The following is a 20,353-nucleotide window of genomic DNA, read 5'->3' as shown; positions in this document are numbered from 1 at the left end:
TTATGTTTATAGCTTTCTTAAAATTGAACTGATACTTAATTCTTGGTATAAATCTATCCTCATAGTGTATAATATTAAAAAATAAATTATGCTACCATAGCTTTTCCACATGAACTGTTTTCAAACCTTCCATCCCTTCCTGTTCTGTAACAGGATACACATGTACACATACAACACACATGCACATATAGTACATGTATATAAGTGAATATATACATATAAGTGTTTAATTGACCCAAGTATTCATATATAAAAATAACAAAAGAAAAAATAAAGAAGTAATCACATGTGAAAACTTTTTAAAACAGATTTTTAATGTATATATTAACTTTGCCAAGTTAGTAACAAAACTGTTATTTCTTCTGCCTTTGCCTTGTCAGTAAAATGCAGAAAAACTGATTATTTTGACAGGTTTATTTTAAACCTTGATGCTTTATTGAAGTTAATATATCAATTTTTTTAGTTGCTCATCTCCAAGATTCTCCAATAAACCATCAGTATGTCTGAAAAATAATAATTTTACATCTTCTTTGACTATACTTTGATTAACTTAGAGGATGATAAGAATTTTTCTGGGACTTTGCTTACTCCTTCCTGTGAAAGGTATGGACAATGCTGTTGATTCATTTGGGATTCATTATGCATCAGTTGCTGTTGAACTAGTTGGCTCAAATTATTGCCTGAAGGACTGTTGTGGGAGAAACAACCTCCTTTTGCTAGTGTGTAGAAGAGATTTAGCATTTTGGTGACTGCCATTTTTACTTTTCCATTTTCAGAGAACAGAACCAACAACCAACAGATCTAAGAGTAGACCTGGGCCTAGGGATGGACATGGTAGGCCATTACAAGTGGCTGCTTTGGGGCAAAGGCACAGGTTGCTCCCAAGTGGCTTGAGAGTTCCTAGACCTCAAGTTCTTGAACTCTGGTGCCTGGATTCAGCTTTGGAGAATCAAGAACAAAGATGTAAATGTTCTCAGCAAATGGCAGCAATGGAGTTGGAACCATATGATCTAAGTAGCAGGTATTCCTGAACCCCAGCCTTCTGTAAAGAGGAAGGGGGAGTTCCCTGACAAAACAGCCTTAGAAACCAGTCTTCTAGAAGAAAAGACATTTTCCTAGGCAGTGTCAGCATTGAGGTTTCCTTCTAGAGAAAAAAAAGATGAATTCCTGAGTATCAATGTTCCTTTGGAGAAATAAAAGGACCCTGGAATTCAGCCTTCTAAAGAAGGAAAGGATTCCTGGGTAATACTAGACTCATGGAGAGAGAATAGGAGGATGCATCGATCTCCCTTTCCCCTTTGAAATTACATCAAGAAGAAACTAATATGGGGAAACAAAATCTGGACTTTGCCCTTTGCTATTACTGTGGCATTCTGACATTACAGATCCAGAGACATTATCTCTCTAGTAATCCCAGATGCATTTTCCTTTTAGAGGGAATCTAAGCCGTAGTATCACAAAAGGTTGGGTGCCTACCTGAATTTCTAGGTTAAAAGATATTCTCATTGGAATGCTAAAGATTGCTTAGCTAACAGCCCTGATTTTTTTCCCTTTTGGAGGAACTTGAAAATCACAAGGTGGTAATGAGTCTAGAGTACTGTAAAGGCCTGAGGAAAGATTAGGGAAGGGAATTTGTCTATAGTTTGAGATTTCCCAAAGGGAACTCTAAATGAGGGTAAAATAAAGAGTGATTTGGAGGACTACCCCCAAGATTTGGCCCAGAACTTGGTACTACTACCTGGACCGCGTTAAATTTTGAGATCTTTGCCATTTTGATGGATGTAAGTTGTTATTGCAGAGTTGGCTTAATTTGCATTTCTCTGATTATTGGAAAGGTTGACCACTCTGTGGTTATTGATAATTTGTATTTCTTCCTTTGAGAACTGCCTTTTCATATTCTTTGATCATGTATTTATTAGAGAATGGCTCTGTTCCCTAAATTGATCAACAATCAAAAAGAATAGGCAGTTTTCAGGAGAAGAAATCCAAACTATTGATGTTGTTTAGATGTTTTGAGTCACGTCTGAATCTTTATGACACCATTTGAGGTTTTCTTGGCAAAGATAATAGAGTGGTTTGCCATTTCCTTCTGCAAGTCATTTTACAGATTTACAAACTTAGAAGTCCAGAGTCACACAGCTAGTGATGTCTAAGGCCAATTTCATCTTAGGAAGATGAGTCTTCTAGACTCCAGGCCCTGCACTCTGTCCATGGCGCCACCTACCTGCCCAGCTGTTAATAGACATATGAAAAAAATATTCAAAATTGCTAATAGAAAAATGCTAATTAAAACAACTCTATGGTGCCACCTCACACCCATAAGAATGACAAAAGTGGCATAAAAGGAAAATTACAAATGCTGGGGGGGGCAGTGGGAAAACAGGTATGTTAATGTATTCTTGGATCTATGAACTGGTTCAGCCATTCTGGAAAGCAGTTTGGAACTATGCTCTAAAAGTTATTAAACTGCTTACCCTTTGACCTAGCAGCACCACTACCAGGTATATACCCAGAAAAGATCAAAGAAAATGGAAAATGACCCATATGTACACAGATGTCTGTGGTAGCTCTTTTTGTGGAAAGTGAGGGAGTAACCCATCAGTTGGAGAAAAACTAAAGAAATTTTTGTATATTAATATGAAGGAATATAGTTGTGAAATAATGGAGGTTTCAGAGAAACCTATGAAGATGCATATGAACAGAGACAAAGCAAAGTGAGCAGAACCAGAACAGTCCATATAATAGTAATAATATTATAAAGATAACTTTGAAACACTTAAGAACTATGATCAGTACAATGATAATATAAACACAGTTGCTGTCCACTTTCAGAGAGAGAAAGCTGATAGACTTAGTGCAAACTGAAGCCTCCTTTCCTTCCCTTTCACCTTCCTCTTTCTTTTCTCTTCCCCTTTACCACCCCTCCCCTTCCCTTTTTCCTTTTCCTTTTCATTTCCTTGACATGACTTGTGAGGGAATTAATTTTGCTCGACTTTACAATGTGGGGGTGGGGGGAGAGGATGGAGAGAATTTGGAACTGAAAACAAAATTGAACTTAAAAAAGAATAGTTCTCATAAATTTGTTTATATTAAAAAATGCCCAAAACTCAAATCACTGTCTTTCTACCTGTAACTTTGATGATGGGGAATTCCCACCCAGAGGAAACCCTTTCTAATAACATAGACCACCCTGGCCCTGCTGCCAGTTACCTTTTACCTCCTCACTCAGAATTTCCTTACCATTCCTTCCCTTACACCCTTAAAGGGAGTTGGGGAAGCATCTACACCCTCTGCATATGGGTCTAGCTCCCATTGCTGCTATTCCCTCAGTTGTAGGGAATAGTCCCCTACAATTCATTGAATCCCAGATCCATTTAGACACTAACATTACTTTTTGCAAAAAATGTTTACTTCAGAAGGTATAATACCAGATATATAGACATTATCCTAACACTTGGGAAGCATGATTCTCCTCCCACCCTCCCTCCCACCCCAATACTAATTCAGTTTCTTGTGAAGGGAAGAGAATTAGGTTCATAGTTTAGCTCAGTTCCATGACAGCTAGTTTAGTTACCCTTTTTAGAAAAGGAAAGCAATTGAGGCTAACATAACTTTTTAAAATGAACTTACCCTGGCACTTAGTGAGCACCTCATTTCCAAGAGCTTACAAACTATGGATTCTTTACTGTTAATAACTCATTCTAAATTTTACCAGGAATAAAGATTTAGTCCCAGTAGCATACTATTAGCCAGCAGGGGCAAGTAAAGTTTGGGTATGATGAATTGGATCTACCTCTTCTGCTTTCTCCATTCAGTTGTATACCTCAAAACTTTTTGTCACGCTGTACTCATCATACCTCCAGGATTCATGATAGCACTCAATACTCAGAGCTTGATGCTACCGTGCACTCTTTGCTGACATTTGCCTTTGCCTCTCAAACCCAGGAAGTCAGCTGACCTATCAGGTCAATTAATCTGTGGCCTTCTGAGAATTCTGTCCTTTTTTTTGGGAAAAGCTCATGAGTTACTTTAATAAAGCTAATGAGGGGCAATATTTTGGGTAAGGAGACATTTCATCCCCCTCACCACTGTCTAGTAGATTTCTATAAAAAGTTACCAAAAACAGTTGCCATGATGACAGTCACCAAATCAGGGTTCCAGAGGGACATAGAAATTTAATAAATATTTGTTGAATGAACAAATAGATGTCCTAACAATATGAAGATTTGCTTGGTCTACTTCGACATTTTCCATTTTATGCTAATGCAAGGGGATGATCCAGAATAGTAAATAATTTAGAAGTCATTTCTGTTTGTTTTTCATGTGTGCCAAGTGATTTTAGGATAGTTATAGATTTGCACTCAATTCTATTTTACTCAGTCTTAGATCAATAATTTCTTTGAGCACACATCAAAGAAAGGGGTTTGTGTGTGTTGGGGAGAGGAAGACAAGGAAGCATATAAAGAGACCAGATTGGAAATTTCAGTAGGAGTTCCATGTCTAAACATGTACCAACAAAAAAGCCACTTTGATCTCTACTTTCTAAAGCCTATTTAGTTTACTGGTACACAAGGAAATCTATAGGGAACTCATCTTGGGTAAACTCCTAAAACAGGATGGGAGATCAAATGAGACGTTTCTTCTCCCCAGCCTTCCCCACCTCCCATCCCACTGTTTCACTCCAAGTATCCCATGGCAAACTCAAGATTGGTTTCAGTCAGTTTACAGTCTTATCTTTGATGACCCAAGGCTGTTGGGGTAATAGGCAGATGTCTGTATCTACTCTCAAGGAAGAAATGTAGCCTATGCTCTGTCAAAGCCCTTCCTGACTGGTGACTTCAGAGGTTCTATCAGAGGGAACTAGAGCATCCTGCCTCTGCCTGTTTGTAAAAACACTAGTACTGAGCGAAGAGAGTAACCCCTGGTGCTTTCCATGTACTGAACAAGGCTCTCCTCTTTATGGAGTGGTGGAGACTTCTCTTTCCAAGTGCCTTGCCCTAGTAGAATATGAATTCTTTGAGGGCAAGAATTTTTTTTTTAATCTTTGTATCCCCAGCACTTAGCACAGTGCTTTGCACATAGTAGGTCCTTAATAAATTCTTGTTGGTTTGGACTGAATTGGATTGGGATTCCTGGGCCTATGGGTGGATTGTATCCCTAAGTGCGTTCTCAACATTTAAGTCTCCTGCCCCTTAACACCATAGGTATTTTAAAGTTAGCCATTTTCAGAAGAAACTCTGGGATGCATCTTAGAGGCCTCCTATCTCAGGATTAGTTCCTACTTGCACACAACTGTGACCAGTATGACAATACCTCCTGCTTCCTACTCACCCACCTGCTTCAGCCCCATTTGGTATTAGATAGTGACATCTCCTAAGAAAGGGTTACCTAGCCTAGGATAAAATTATTTAGTTGGTGAATCTTGTCTTTGGTACCCCGCCCTTTTCAGCTTTCTCTGCACACTCCTAGCACTCTTGCATCTTCCCCCAGCACCCATTCCATATGTCCACTAAAGTGCATTACTCTTCAGCTGTCACCAAATCTTATCTTCTCCATGCCCCAAACCCTTCCACAAGGAGTTAGATGACAGCATAGTATCACTGAGTCTGAGGACCATTTTCATTTTGATAAGGAACTCTAACAAAATGAAAGCTACTCAGACCCTAGATCTCTAGTAGTAGAATTTTGGGCACCATGGCAGTGCCTGAAGACTTGTATGTGATTATCTATGCAGATACACATATGTATAAAATTTATACATAGGTACACATGCATATATGTGTATATATATATATTTATACATATACACATGTATACGGTGTATGTGTGTATATATGCAACTATGTGACACAATAGATAGAATGCTGGGCTTGAATCTTCCTGAGTTCAAATCTGGTCTCAGACACTAGCTATGTGACCCTGGGCAAGTCACTGAACCCTGTTTGCTTCAGTTCCTTGCATGTAAAATGAACTGGAAAACTGGCAAACCACTCCAGTATCTTTGCAGGAAAATAAAGATGAGGTCACAGAGTCAGGCATGACAGAAAACAACTGAACAAAATATATATATATATACAGATATATCCATAGGGACGAAACCTTCACTGGCAGCCTGCTACTCTTAAGGTGGCCCTAACCAAGAGGAACTCCTTGAAGTAATCACCATGTTCATCCACTGAGTCATCTCCTCTCTGCCACTGCAGGCGCACATGTATGTGCATACACATACACACACACACAACAGAGAAAACAGAGCAGGGAATTGTCACTTTGTTCAATTGAAAGAGCGTTTGATCCAACTCTCCCTACCAGCTTCATGTACCATATCCAGGCTCACTCTTGAGGCCAGTTAGGGTTTGTTAAATTTACAGCTGAGTGGTGAGATTGTAGAGGCAGCAGAATGGTACAGGGCAGGTTAATGGAAGGAACTGTGGTCTTGGGGTGAGGAGAGTTGAGTTTGATCCCCAGCACAGACACTAGGTAAGTCATGCTTCTCAAGGTAGTCACTTGACTGGGAACCAAACTCAGGTCTCTTGACCCAGCTTCAGTTTCCTCATCTAATAATAGTAAGTTTTTGTGCTGCCTACTTCAAAGGGATGTTGTGAGGAAAGAATTTTTGGAATCAAAGCACTATAGAAATGCAAGTTATCACCACCACCATCGTCATCATTGCTATAGGTCAGCAGTCATCTCTGGGCCTGAATTATTTCTGAAATGAGGGGATTAGAATAGACAATCAGCAAAAATTTATTAAGCCTCTACTCTATGCCAGGCATTGTCCTAGGGCCTAGGAATACAAAGGCAAGACCTCCCCTCAAGGAGCTTACATTCTAAGGGAGGGGCAAGATCCCTCAATATTCTTTGGTTCTGTGATATGAGGTGGGCAGAGTCAGAATGCAAGAATGACACTCCTATGCACATTCACGGTGGAGTCAGGGTAGGTAATGAGTTAGATTGGTGGTCAGTTTGCTCCTGAGCAGGTTGAGTGGGGACCTCTCCACCCTCCGCCCCTGGGGGGGGGACAATAGTAGCATATGTCGCAGGCTTAGAGCTGAAATGGACCTGCGGTTCCGATTTTGCTGGGGGAGGTGGAGGTGGTGGCTTTCCTGTTGGGGGACCTAAAGTCAGGTTGGTGTAGGTAATGTCATCTAAGGAGGGTGGAGTCTCCAGTTTGACGAAAGGCACACTTGGCTCTTCAACAGGTGTCCTGGTATCCTGCAATGGCAGTAGACAGAAAAATTATGCAGTCTTTAACCTGTCCCACAGGAGGGAGTGAAAGGAGATGCCAAGACTAGATCATTCTTGGAAATATAGCCAGGAGTTCCTCTTGTCCCTTTTGATCAATCAAATCTGACATTACTCATTCCAGTTCTTGGGAAATAGGATGCAGTGTGGTGGAGGGCTAATGGTATGAGCCTGGGGAAGGAGTTTATGGGGGGCAGGGTGCATGAGGGCTACCTCCCAGTGGGAATGAACAACAGCAGAACAATCATTGCCCAGGTCTGTGGAGTTTCATATGGGACTAGTGAGTCCTGAATCTCAGGTCCCTTCTTCACCCTCCTTCTGGCTCCTGGTTTCACTCAGTGATAGGGACATAGGGAGTATGTGGTGCTGTGGTCACAGAAGGGCCTCTTACCAAGGCTGATGCTTCACTGCTTTGGGATCGGCCACAGATGTCCAGCTTGCCTCCTGGCAGGACAGATGATAACACATTTTTCTCTAGGCCCTGGACCTGGACCATTAACCCTTTCAGTCAAGCCTACTCAAAATCCCCCTGCCCCACATAAACTCCTTCCCCAGGCTCATACCATTAGCCATCCCCAATCCTCTTTTCTGGCCCTTCCCCAACCTTCTTCAGATCTACTCATCCTTGTCCTTCCCTCTCATCCCTCTTCCACCCTTCACATACAGCCTTCCTTATTCTACTCTCTGGCTTAGCCTGGTCACCATCCTCTCCCAAATTTTCCCTCCCCCACACCAAAGTGATGTACGCTGGGGACATAAAGAAAAAGCCCAGTTGGGCAGCTTTCTAATGTGATGGAAAGGAACAAAGGCCTATCCAGAGTCCTGGTCTGTATTTGTCTGGGGAAGATAACTAATGAATGTTACATTAGTAAAGTCAGAATGAAATAGAGAAATGAGGCAGTCACTTACCCTTCCTTCCAGCTATCACAGCCAATACTACGGCAGCCACAAGTAGCAGGCTCAGGAGAAGCACAGAACCCCAGATCAAGGGAATGCTAAAGGACAAGAATGTGGTGAGTTCAGCCTTTGAGCCTAAAGGTGGTAAGAGATGGGCTTGGGGAAGCTCTCTAATATCAGTCTTCTGCAGGACAAGAAAGTAGGGGAATCTTCAGAGGGCATCAAGCGGTAGCTTAGAACTCAACAAAGGAAAGGGTAAGAAGGAAGGATGTTCTTTGCAATCCAGTGACATTGGCCTCTGCTGCTCAAAAAGAAGCTCCATCTCCCCACTCCTGGCATTTTCTCTGCCTGTCCGCCATGCCTGGAATGTTCTCAGCTTCCCTGTTTGCTTTTTTTCAAATCCCACCTAAAACCCCACCTTCTACAGGAAACTTTCCCTCTCCCCCTTTAGTTCTAGTGACTTCTTTCTGTTGATTAACTCCAATTTATCCTATATATGGTATTTTTGTACATAGTCGTTTGCATATTGTGTCCCCCGTCAAACTCCTTGAGAATAGGGACTATACAGTAGGTACTTTCTCAATCTTTCTTGACGGCATTATTGACTTCATCATTTTCCTGTATTAATTAGTCAGCTGGGAGAAGAGACATCTGTCTTAGTCTGATCCACTGGATTTAGCCCTGGGGAGAGAATGATGTCTCTTTTTTGGTTTTATTTTGTCTGTGGGGGCAAGAGACAGTCACTGGATGACTCAGCCCTTCCACACCTTTTACCAAGCTGGTGTTTTAGCAGACTTTGCTGCCTGGACACCAGTTAACTAGTCTAGTGTGGATCAGATATCAACCTGAATATCTAGATAGTCTAAACATTTCAAACTAGAGACGCCTGATAGTCAACTTGTCCCAAACTGAACTCATCTTCCTACTCACCCAGCCACCACTTAATTCAAGCACCACCCCTCCCCCCCATCACCTTTCTTTTAGACTATTGTAATCAGTGGTCTACTGGCAATATTTAACAGTTAGATCTCAAGAAAGACAATAGTTGCAAAAAACAGACTCAAGTTTAATCTGCATTATAACATGTTCTCCATCACTTTGTTAAGTCTAGACAACCAACAAAACAATACATCAAACCCTGATTTGTAGCATTTGCTGATTTCTGAGGTCCAGATGCTCACACCTGTATGATCTGGGTCCAGCATCTCTCTGATTGTGGCGGCCTGATTGGTCTCCCTACCTCAAATCTCTGAACACTCCAATTCACCTTACATATATAGCTAGCTGCTCAAGTGAGTTTTTCCCTAAGAGCAGATCTAACCATATCACTCCCCTACTCAACAAATTCCAGTGGCTCACCAACTCTTGGCTCTATGATAAAATAAAGGAAATCCTGGCTATATTTCCAAGACTGATCTAATCTTGGCATCTCCTTTCACTCCCTCCTGTGGGACAGGTGAAAGACTACATAATTTTTCTGTCTACTGCCATAGCAGGATACCAGGACACCTGTTGAAGAGCCATCAAGTGTGCCTTTCATCAAACTGGAGACTCCACCTTCCTTAGATGAGACCACTTGATAAATTAAAGCCTTTCACAAGCTGGTCCTCATCTATCTTTCCAATTTCATTATATATTATTTATTATATATTGCTACAATATGCAGCTAAGTGGTATAGCGAGAGAATCAGGAAGACCTGAGTTCAAGTCTAGTCTCAGACACTTACTAGCAAGTCCCTGGGGAAGCCACTTAACCTCTGCATGCCTCAGTTTCCTCATCAGTAAAATGGGGATAATAATAACACCTACTTCACAGGGTAGTTGAGAGCAAATGTGATTATACCTGTATAGTTCAATGGGGTCCTATACCTGGCACATAGTAGGCAGTTTTTATTATTATGCTAATTGATTGTTATTATTATTATAAATTACTCCCCTTTACACATTTTACTGTTGAGCCAAATTGGCTTTCTCTGTTCCTCACACCAATACTCCATCTCTCCTCTCTTTGTACCTTTCTTTATATAAGCTATCTCCTATGCCTGGAATGCACTCCTTCCTTGGACCTTTGCATTACAGAATCCCTCCCTTCCTTAAACACCATCTTTGATAAAAAGCCTTTCTTGATCTCCCTCCCCCATCCCTACCCCTTGCCCCCAGTTAGTGCACTCTCTCCTAAACTACATTATATTTAACTATATTGTATTAATACTGTTTATACTTATGTATATGTGTAATAGGATAGAATAGAATCTACCCTCCAATAAAATGTAAGCTCCTTGGGGGTAGGGATTACCTCCTTCTTTGTCTTTGCATCCCCAGCATCTAGCCAGGCACACAATAGTCACTTTAATAAACGCTTGTTAATTCATTTGATTGATCTAGTACCTCCAGTCTTCTTGGTTGGGCTCCACAGGGCTGAAACTTGGGCTGGCTGCAGGATATTCCATAGGAGCAAAAGTCAAAGTGTTTCCCAAATAGTCTTCCTCGTCCGCCTTATCCTGTCTTGACACTGAAGAGACATATGCCCCCCCCCCCAAAGAGCAATTTGGTTAGTAGTTAGAAACATTCATTGAATACATGTAGGACCCTACTACCTGCACAGGCCTGGGGGGCAATGGTGGGGAGATGGGGAGGTAGGTAGGATATAGATGGGGAGGTGAAGAATTCAGAGTTGAGGAGGCAGTAGGGTTCAAGGTTGGAAGGTATGCAGCTATAAATTAGCAAGTTTTGTGCTTGAGGTGAGGCACAGGAAACATTTTCAAAATTACTTTTTAAGACAGGTAGGAAGAGATGCTGGTATATATGCCTCCCTAGGCTGTTGGAGATGCCTCAGGCTGCTGGGGGAGACAGGACAGGGACGGGGGTGATGGACAGAGTTTCAGTGAAGCTGAAACTCAAAATCTGCTGTATTCCTATTTTAGCCCATTATTCTGTTAACTAAATGCTAAGTTCAATTGATTCTGTGTTGCAGGTGGATTGCAAAATGATGTCCAAGTACTCTAAATTATCTTGCCCTGAGACAAAACTCTAGTTGTCCCACCCCGGGTAGGACTATGAGAAAATGGAGAAGATGGTAAGGACAGAGGTAGGCAGGTGGAAAGATGGTAAATCCAGAGGTGGGGAAGCTTGAGCAGGGCTGTATCAACCACAGAAATGTGTCTGATGAGAACAAAAAGTCTATGAAAAAATATTACCATTTAAAATTTTGTTGAATAAAAACTGCAACCAAGGTCTGTTACTAAATACAACAAAGCTCTTTTATTGAGTGTGTGTGTGTGTGTGTGTGTATGTGTATGTGTGTGTGTGTGTGTAGGAGGGAGAGAGGAGGTGGTACAGACCTATGAGTTCAATGGGGTCCTAAATTCTTAATGAGGAAATTCCTGCTACCCATACAGATCAGCAATTATTCTGCAACTTATGGACTTAGGGACAACTCTGGGCGTATACATGTATATATGTATATATACGTGAATGTATGTATATACTCATACACATATAGTATATAGACACACATATATGTATATGTTTATATCTGTATGTATGTGTTTATATATTTTATATGTGTATACACACAGTTGTAATATATGTGTGTGTACACACACACACACACATACATGCACATGCATATCTGTATAGCTCCCTATACCAATATTAGTAAAACCAGTTGCCTGACTGGGAATTCTCTATATTCATAAGTCTGGACACTCACACCAACATATACACACACATTCCTCAGAAAAAAACATAGATTTAAATTTTGTGCCAGACTTGCAATTTCTTGGTGTAGAAGACTCTTGGTCAGGAAACCCTTTCTACCAATGAAGATCTGCAGCTTCATACAACTAACAGTCTCAAGAAGTTACCTGGGACACTGAGAGGTAAGTGACTTTCCCAGGGTTATACAGTCAGGATGTGTCCTAGGTAGAGCTTGAGCTTTGAAACTAGTTCTCTATTCACTATGTCATGCTAGCTGTATGTGTATGTAGATAGATAAATACAGATATATAGATACATCTCTCTCTCTTTCTATGTGTGTATGTCTCTATGTGTGCATATAAGTGTATGCACGCATCAAGGATAGATACAATACCCAAAGGATTTTAAAAATCCATCAGTTAAAGCCACATGTAGGAAGTTAAGGCTGCCATGGGCTGCTCTTCCTCTTATCTCCCATCCCTCCATCCCCCTGTCCCATAGAGGCTCAACCTGGCTAGGATTCATTATTCTATTTTTGGTGCAGTAAGAAAAGTGTTGGATTAGCTCAGAGGCTAAGCGTAAGTGAATCCTTTCATTTTACATGTGAGGAAACAGGTCTATGATGGTTAAGGTGACATAAGATTTAAATACAGGTCCTCTCCTTCTTGAACCATTGCCATTTTCAGCATTCCACACTGTCTTTTTGGGATTCTAGCCTTAATTGGCTAGGTAATCCTAGCTGATAATCTGAATATCTCTTCCCTTTTATTTTTTTTTTTGGAGGGGGGGAGGTAGGGCAGTTGGCGTTAAGTGACTTTCCCAGGATCACACAGCTAGTAAATGTCAGGTCTTCCTGACTCCAGGTCTGGTACTCTATCTGCTGTGCCACCTAGCTGCCCCAATGATAATTTACTGAAAATAATTAAAGGATTTACCAATTCAGCATTTTTTCAGCTTCTGAATTCATTGTGACTTGCACATGCACATAGCTCTTACACACATACACTTAAATTCATTTCTAAAAGATGAAACTGTACATTTTAAACAAAAACAATTAAAACTAGTAGCTCAAATTTGACCCTGGAGATGAGTTAAGAAAATTCACATCTCTCCTTTGTTTGCAGAGGTGGGGGACTATAGGTGTGTATTATTGAATATACTATCAGACATGGCTAATGTGTTGGTTGGTTTTGCTTAATTGTGCTATTTATCTGTATTTTTCTTTGTCATAAGAAATGGCTCCCTGGATAGCAAAGGGGATAGGAATATATTCAGAGGGGAAGGAGATATAAAAGTGAAAGGTATCAATTAGATGAGGTCTAGTCTTTATCCACTAATATTAATAAAAATTAGAAGATCTATGGTTTCATTGGAATAGGGAACTTCCTTCCTCAGACAATGCAGGTAGGGGAACAGTTACTTAACCTCAATTTGCTTCAGTTTCCTCAACTATAAAACAGCCATTATAATTGCACCTAACTCTCTGAGTTGTTGTGAAGATAATCTCAGATAATATTTGTAAAGTGCTTTGCATGGTGCCTGTTACATAGTAGGCAAAATATAAATGTTTGTTCCTTTCCCTTATAGTTTTAGAAAGATGCCTAGAACAAATAGAAATGGGGGCACTAATCCATACATAAGGATACCTTTGGGCAGCATACTGACAATTTCAAAATTCAACATTATTTTTTTTACTGTATTTTTATTTATTTTATTAAATATTTCCCAATTACATTTTAAAGTGGTTTGGGTGGTGCTCCTGTAGCCAACATGTTTGATGCCTCTGGCCTAGAATACTGAGAGATTTGACTTGCCCAGGGTCACTAAGTCTGCATATGTCAGAGGTGAGACTTGAACCCAGCTCTTTCTGATTTCAAGGACAGTTCTCTGTCAACTACACTAGGCCACCTAAGATTTTAAAAAATTTAAACTAGGGTCTTAGGATCAAAAGGACCTTGGAGGTCATCAAATCCAACCCTGTCTCTCTATTTTGAATATAAGGAAACTGAAGTAAATTGACTTCAAGGTCACATAGGTAATGAATGGCAGAGTGAGTATTTAAACCCAGGCCATCTAATTCCAGATCAGGTACCCAGTATACTATATAGTGCTGCTTTTTAAAAATAATTGCTGAATTTAAAAAAAGAAAAGCCATCCTATGTTGCAAATATCGACTGAATAGAGGAAGAATGTGAGCAGGGCAGGGACAGGGGTGCCCACAACATTTCTGAGACTGTGCTAGTCCAGGCCTTCAACACCTCCGGCATGGACTGTTGCAATAGCCTTCAGCTGGTCTCTCTGCTTCTGGTATCTCTAATTCATCCTATCAAATTGATCTTCCTCAAGCACAAGTCTGACCGTGTTGCTTTCCCACTCAAGAAGCTCCAGTGACTCCCTATTGTTTTTAGGATCAAATACAAACTTCCATTTCTACAGATGGTGGGATGGGGGGAAGCTGGGAAGGAAAGCACATTCTCTTGTATTCAGATGACTGGGAACCCAGCTAGGAGTCAGGGATGGAAAGGCCATCGTCAGGAGTTAGACAACTTATCTTGGCCTTACCACCCAGAGTGGCTTCCTCCCCCTGGAGAGACAGGAAAGGTTATTATTGTCTTCTTCCCGTGGCTTGCCATTGGGAGGCACCCTCAGAGAAGGACTTTGCTGGGATCCAAGAGTCCTGGTTCCTGCACTAATGGTTTCTACACGACACTCACCTGGAGGGGATACTTTCAGAATGAACATGCCCAGGGCCCGGAGCCCTGTGGTTGTCTCCACCATGCAGCCGTATTCGCCGGCATCCTCTAGCTGCACGTTATCCATCACCACTTCAAGTAAGCCTTCACCCAGGTCAGTGAGGTGGGCCTTCTCACTGCCTGGGGCTCTCCTATCCACGACTGAGGTGACAAGGGGTTGGCATTCTGTGGACAAGAACTGACACCACACCTTCCGGGCCCGGGCATCCTCTGGGTCATAGTGGCACTGCAGAGATATTGAACCACCGGCAGTGGTCTGTATTATTTCAAGAGCACCTTCAACAATGCAGCCTGGAGAAGAAAGAGGGCATGATATTGCAGGTAGTGCGCCTTGCATGAGTAGCCGATAGCCACAGGCATGATGGTAATAGGGGAACAAAAGGCTGGTCTCTCCTTCCCTTCTGACTAAAGGAGATTGGATGGACCTTGGAGGTATCTAAGGCAGAAGGTGTGTGTGTGTGTGTGTGTGTGTGTGTGAGAAAGAGAGAGAAAGAGAAGAGAGAGATCCTTTTTTGAATAGTGGTTTTAAATGCATAAAATAAAATAAACAGAATTACAAAGGAAAATAATTATATTCAAAATGAAGAAAAATTTTTTGCCATCCAACTTCATGCTCCCCCTGGTATCTGCTTCATAGACCCCAGCTTAAGAACCCATGATCTAAGGGGACAAAAAGGAAGAGAAGACTACCTAGGGCATCAGTGCCAAGCAGCCCCATGGGGGTGTGTCTGAGTGCTCAGGACCCTTTCCATTGAGAGAGTCACCAGCCCTCTTCAGGTCTTACCTGTCATACACAGGAGAAAGAGCAAGAGGAGAGTGAAGCCCATAGTGGAACACCCTGTAGGCTCGCTCCTCTGTCCAGGGAGCAGAGTGAGCTCAGAGACTCAGTCCAGAGAATGATAGAGGCCCTCCCAGAGGCAGGAAATGCTTTCTCAGGGTACAGTCACATGTGACCAAAGCAGGGGCAGCTCAGTAGAATATGGCAAAGAGGCGGGAGGCTGATAGGCCCTTCCATTGAGTTGAGACGGGGCCAGGAATGGAGAAGGTTCCATACCGAATCAATTTGCCAATTCTCATCAATTCTACCTCCACAACATTTCTGAGACCTTTCCAGTTCAAGCCTTTAACACCTCCTACATGGACTATTGCAATAGCCTCTAGCGTTTAGCATCTCTAATTCATCCTATTGAACTGATATTCCTAAAGCATAAGTCTGACCATGTTCTGCGCCCCCCCCCCCACTCTAGAAGCCCCAGTGACTCCCTATTGTTTTTAGGATCAAATATAAGCTTCCATTTGGCATTTAAAGCTCTTCATAATCTAACTCCAGTCTACTACCTTTCTAGGCTCATTGATTTCACATTACTCTCCTTCATCCCATATTCCAGTCATGTTGACCCACTTGCTCTTCCTATACTGTATCACCTTTCATTTCTTCCTTGGTGACTTTGTATATCCTATGGCAGGAATGCTCTTTCCTCACCTCTTCCTCTTAGAGATGCTGTCACCCTTTAAAATTCTGTTCAAATTCCACCCCCTCCATGAAGTCTTCTTGACTTTGCTAGTTATTATTAACCCTCAAATTCCATCTTGCAATTAAGTATCTGTGTACCTGTTGAAGCATTCTTCCCACAGAGACATGAAGGCTGCTTGAGAACCCCAGAATGCCTTGCCTCTGTCTTTGTACCTCCAGTGCCCAGCACGGTGACTGGAACACAGGATATAATTAGATTTTTTTTTGGTGGATTGAGAGTTCTTTTAAGTCCAGGTCTTTCTGAAATGATGAACAAATCCCAAAATATCAAAATTAAGTCCCTTAGAGATCACCTAATGCAATCCTTCCTTCAGCTCCCCCCCTCCCACACACATACCCCTCAGAGAGGGAAAAGGACTAAATCAAAGTTAGTCCCTTTGGCCACTTCAGTGAATTAGTGGCAAAGCTGGATGAGAAATCCAGGTCTTCTGACACCCCACCTACCTCAATTTTAGTATTCTTTTCACTGTTGTCAAGACATGGGGAAGCTTATGGCAACTTGAGAATAGGGGAAGAGGGAAGTAGACTTTTTGGGGTCTTAGAACTATAGACTTCTAGACTATCAGTGCTCAGAGATACCTTAGGGACCATGAACAATCTCTTCATATTACAAAAGATGAAACTTTGGCAAGGAAAGGGTATGTCACTTGTTCTTCCTCACAGAAAATAGAATTAGCTCCAGGACTGGAGTTAGGAAGGTCTGAGTTCAAATCTAATCTTAAACATCTAGTAATACTAGTTGTTGCTGTTCAATTGTGTAAGATTCTTCATGATCCTATTTGGGGTTTTCTTGGAAAAAACACTAGAATGGTTTGCCATTTCCTTCTCCAACTCATTTGACAGGTGAGGAAATTGAGGCAAGCAGGGTTAAGTGACTTATCCAGGATCACATAGCTTGTAAGAGTCTGAGGCTAGATTTGAACTCAGGTCTTCCCAACTCCAAGCCCAAACCTCTATCCACTGTACCACCTAGCGGCTCCTGTACTACCACTAAGTAACTGCTATATAGTACTGCTATGCACCAGGCACTGTGCTAAGGGCTTTACATATTATGTCATTTGATTATCCCAATAACACTGGGAGTTAGGTACTATTATTATCCCTATTTTACAAATGAAGATGAAGAAACTGAGGCAGACAAGTTAAGTGACTTGCCCAGGGTCACATAAGTATCTGAGGCCAAATTTGAACTTAGATTTTCTGGACTCCAGGCCAGGTGGTCTATCCATCACATCACCTAGCTGCTTATCTGCAATGAAAATCTAGGTTTCCTTATTCTTAGTACAAAGTCTTTCCACCATACCACATTGCCTCTCAAAATTAGATTCATTTATGTGTTTGTAAGTCAAATTGGACTCAGTTTTGCTGCATTTTTGTAAATGGCCTTATGAGATTCCTCACAGAAAAGTAAAGTAGAATTACTGGAGCCCAGAGAGGGGAAACTGAGGTTTTGCTCCAGGGTACCAAAATCTAGGGCTGGATAAAAGTGTCCTTTCTCCCTCTAGAGTCCTCTGTCCTGTTGTCTCTGAGTCTCTTATGGACCTCTGACTGTCCCTGCTCCCTGAGAATGCCATTGCCTCTCTAAAGTCCCAGTACTGTAATGTTAATGGCATTTAAGGTGGAGCCCATTTAGGGAAGTTTGCTTAGGGGAGGCTTGATTGGAGGAAGGCTTTCACACCTTTTGTTATTCTAATTAGGCACTGAGTCAGGGAGGTTAAAATGGTTAAATATACTCTGAGGTTAGCATTTTGCTCTGGAACTCACTCTTTGGAAGAGTGTTCCTGTGATTGATCAGATTAGATTCTGGATAGTCATTAAGGAGCCGGCTCACCCACCCCCACCCCCTGCTTTGAAAAACCCAGATGTTGGTGCTTCTGTCTCTGCCAACTATGTATGTATTACCTTTGCATTGTCTGTTGATCTGTGTTAGTGTTATTTCTCAGACAGAAGTCCTACTGATTTTTATTTTTCTGCTTGTATTTTCTCTGACGTTCAGGGTGCTAACTTTTCCCCTGAACTAGTGAATGTAATTAAGAAAAGATTGTTGACCCCTTCAACAGCTATCTTTCCTAGTAAAGCAGATCTAAGAACCTGTGCTAGCGGCCATCCTGGGTATGCCAATGTGGTTGCTGCTACAAATACCTCCGGAGGTTGTTGACTATGATGTTGGGGAACAAGCTAGACCCCTTGTGGAATGAACCTTTCCTTGAAGAAGATTTATCCATGGGTCAATGAGAGTGAATTCTAGCCAAAGGCTTCCTACATATTAGATGAATATTCTATAGCTCAGTCCTACAGCCTCCCTTGCATCAGTGCCCTCTGGTATAAGCTTCTTTCTCTCCTCCACAACACTAGAGCTCCTAATTGATGACTTAGATTTCCCACTCTACACAAAATAGAGTATGATGAGATTAATGACTTCCCTAATGGAAGGATATGAGTTATATTAGTAAAGTCACAAAGGGTCTAGGCTTTGGTTTTAGCCATTGGTGTATAAGATGGGACTGTCCACCTAACCACTTCTTCAGGGTAATGGGATTTATGGGATTGGGGATCATGTAGAATGAGGTTCTGTTCACTGGGCAAATATAGTAGGGATGAGCAGCAATGGCTTAAGTGTTCCATTCCACCCAATGCCCTGGCTTTTCTTTTATATGTATATGTGGCTATTAAGGAGTTTCCTTTATTTTTTTTAATTAATTTTTTTTTTTTTTGCTTTTTGGAGGGAAAAGGCAGGAGAATTGGGGTTAAGTGACTTGCCCAAGGTCACACGGAGGAGTTTTCTTTATAAACTGGAAGTTGAGATGGTATACGTACTTTACGGTTCACTAGCAAGCCAGTGTGTAAACAGTATTGCTAGACTTCTGTTAAGATGGCTGAGTGAGAGGTTATGTCTTAGCCAAGTTTCCCATCATCAGCTCAAAAAATAAGAAATGTGCCAATGTAAAAGAACTACAAGAAAGAAATAGAGAAAGGAAAAATAATTCTTTACAAAGAAAATTTCCCTGAAAAAAAAAAAAGAGAAATTGAAGAAATCAGTAATCATGAAAGAGTCCACAAAAAAAGAGTCCCATTTTTCTAAAATGGGATAAATGAAATCAAGGAGAAATCTCTAGGAATAATGCTGTAATAATAAGTTTCCAGATAATCAGAGAAATGCAGATGAAGACAACTTTAATTTACCACTCTATACCCACTCTATACTATACTAATGGCAAAAATAGCAAAAGAAAAATAAGTTAAAGATAAAATGTAGTGTTGTCAGAGTTGTGGGAAAACATATTTTAACACATTCATGAAACTGTACAGTGGTGCAAATATTCTGGAGAAAAATATGACAATATTCAATAAAAATGAATCATATCTTTCGATGTAGTGATTTCCATTCTAGGACTCTATTACTTTTGTGTGTTGTTAAACTAAGTAAATATTTTAAAATTAACATTTTGTTATCAAGCTCCTAAAAAGACTTATCTGTTCTTTTCTCCACTTCATCAACACTTTCATTTTCTTCTCTCCATTATAATGAGGCTTCTGACCCACCACTATATCCATGCTGCTTTCTCAAACCTTTTTTTAACTACTAAATTCATGGTTTTTTTGAGTCTTCTTTGCAGTTTTTGACACTTTTGACTATTTCCTCTCTTCCTAGACATTATTCCCTTCCTTGAGTTCCTTGACACTGAGTTCTCTCTTGGTTTTCCTATCTTCCTGATCTTACCTCTTAAAAAACAAATTCTAAATTTAGTGAACATGAAAAAGACCATTTCTTTATACAAAGTAGAATAGAGAGGATTATATGTGAAATGATGAATCTCTATTATAGCCTGTTTGCTTTTTAAATAAATTCAGTGTGTTCCCTTCAGAGCTGTCCTGCTTGCACGTTTCCTTCTTAATCTCTTGTTCTCTATGCATTTAAAAAAACTGCTTCCATGACTTTCTTTTGTTTTTTCCATTTTGGGGGATGAAGGTGGTGGCAAGACATAATTAACTTTCCTTCCAAACCTCCCACTACAAATAAAGGAAAGAAAATACAATCCTTAATGTATATGTAGAGCCTGTATCAGATTGCATGCTATCTTGGGGAGGGAGGCAGAGAAAATTTAAAACTTATGAAAGTGAATGTTGAAAACTAAAAATAAACAATTAAAAAAATACAATTATTGCAGTAAATAAATGTAGCCAAGCAAAATAAATCCATGAATTTTCAATGTCCAAAAATGTA

General features: G+C 40.8%; 1 protein-coding gene across 1 annotated transcript; it reads right to left on the bottom strand.

The window, feature by feature from the left end:
• Positions 1 to 6,687: 6,687 nt before the first annotated feature.
• On the bottom strand, positions 6,688 to 15,495 carry TREML1 (triggering receptor expressed on myeloid cells like 1). Its single transcript, XM_069108305.1, has 6 exons — positions 15,379 to 15,495; positions 14,556 to 14,885; positions 10,531 to 10,654; positions 8,155 to 8,240; positions 7,637 to 7,689; positions 6,688 to 7,215 (listed from the first exon to the last, which is right to left on the bottom strand). Exons 1-6 carry the CDS (start codon positions 15,419 to 15,421, stop codon positions 6,922 to 6,924), a joined length of 930 nt encoding a protein of 309 aa, XP_068964406.1. The 5' UTR covers positions 15,422 to 15,495; the 3' UTR covers positions 6,688 to 6,921.
• Between the last annotated feature and the right edge of the window lie 4,858 nt (positions 15,496 to 20,353).

Source organism: Petaurus breviceps, unplaced genomic scaffold, assembly GCF_028583685.1.
Source record: "Petaurus breviceps papuanus isolate PSGF00001 unplaced genomic scaffold, PetGlider_PUasm1.0 90352, whole genome shotgun sequence".
Taxonomy (NCBI): Eukaryota; Metazoa; Chordata; class Mammalia; order Diprotodontia; family Petauridae; genus Petaurus; species Petaurus breviceps.
The sequence above is the reverse complement of the archived record's forward strand: the minus strand, read 5'-3'. Positions and strand labels throughout refer to the sequence as shown.

Coding starts and splice junctions, on each gene's coding strand:
- TREML1 (XM_069108305.1), bottom strand. CDS start 15,421: ATGGGCTTCACTCTCCTCTTGCTCTTTCTCCTGTGTATGACAG. Junction 14,886..15,378: donor CTTTCTCCTGTGTATGACAG/GTAAGACCTGAA, acceptor TTTCTTCTCCAG/GCTGCATTGTTGAAGGTGCT. Junction 10,655..14,555: donor TCTGAAAGTATCCCCTCCAG/GTGAGTGTCGTG, acceptor ATGTCTCTTCAG/TGTCAAGACAGGATAAGGCG.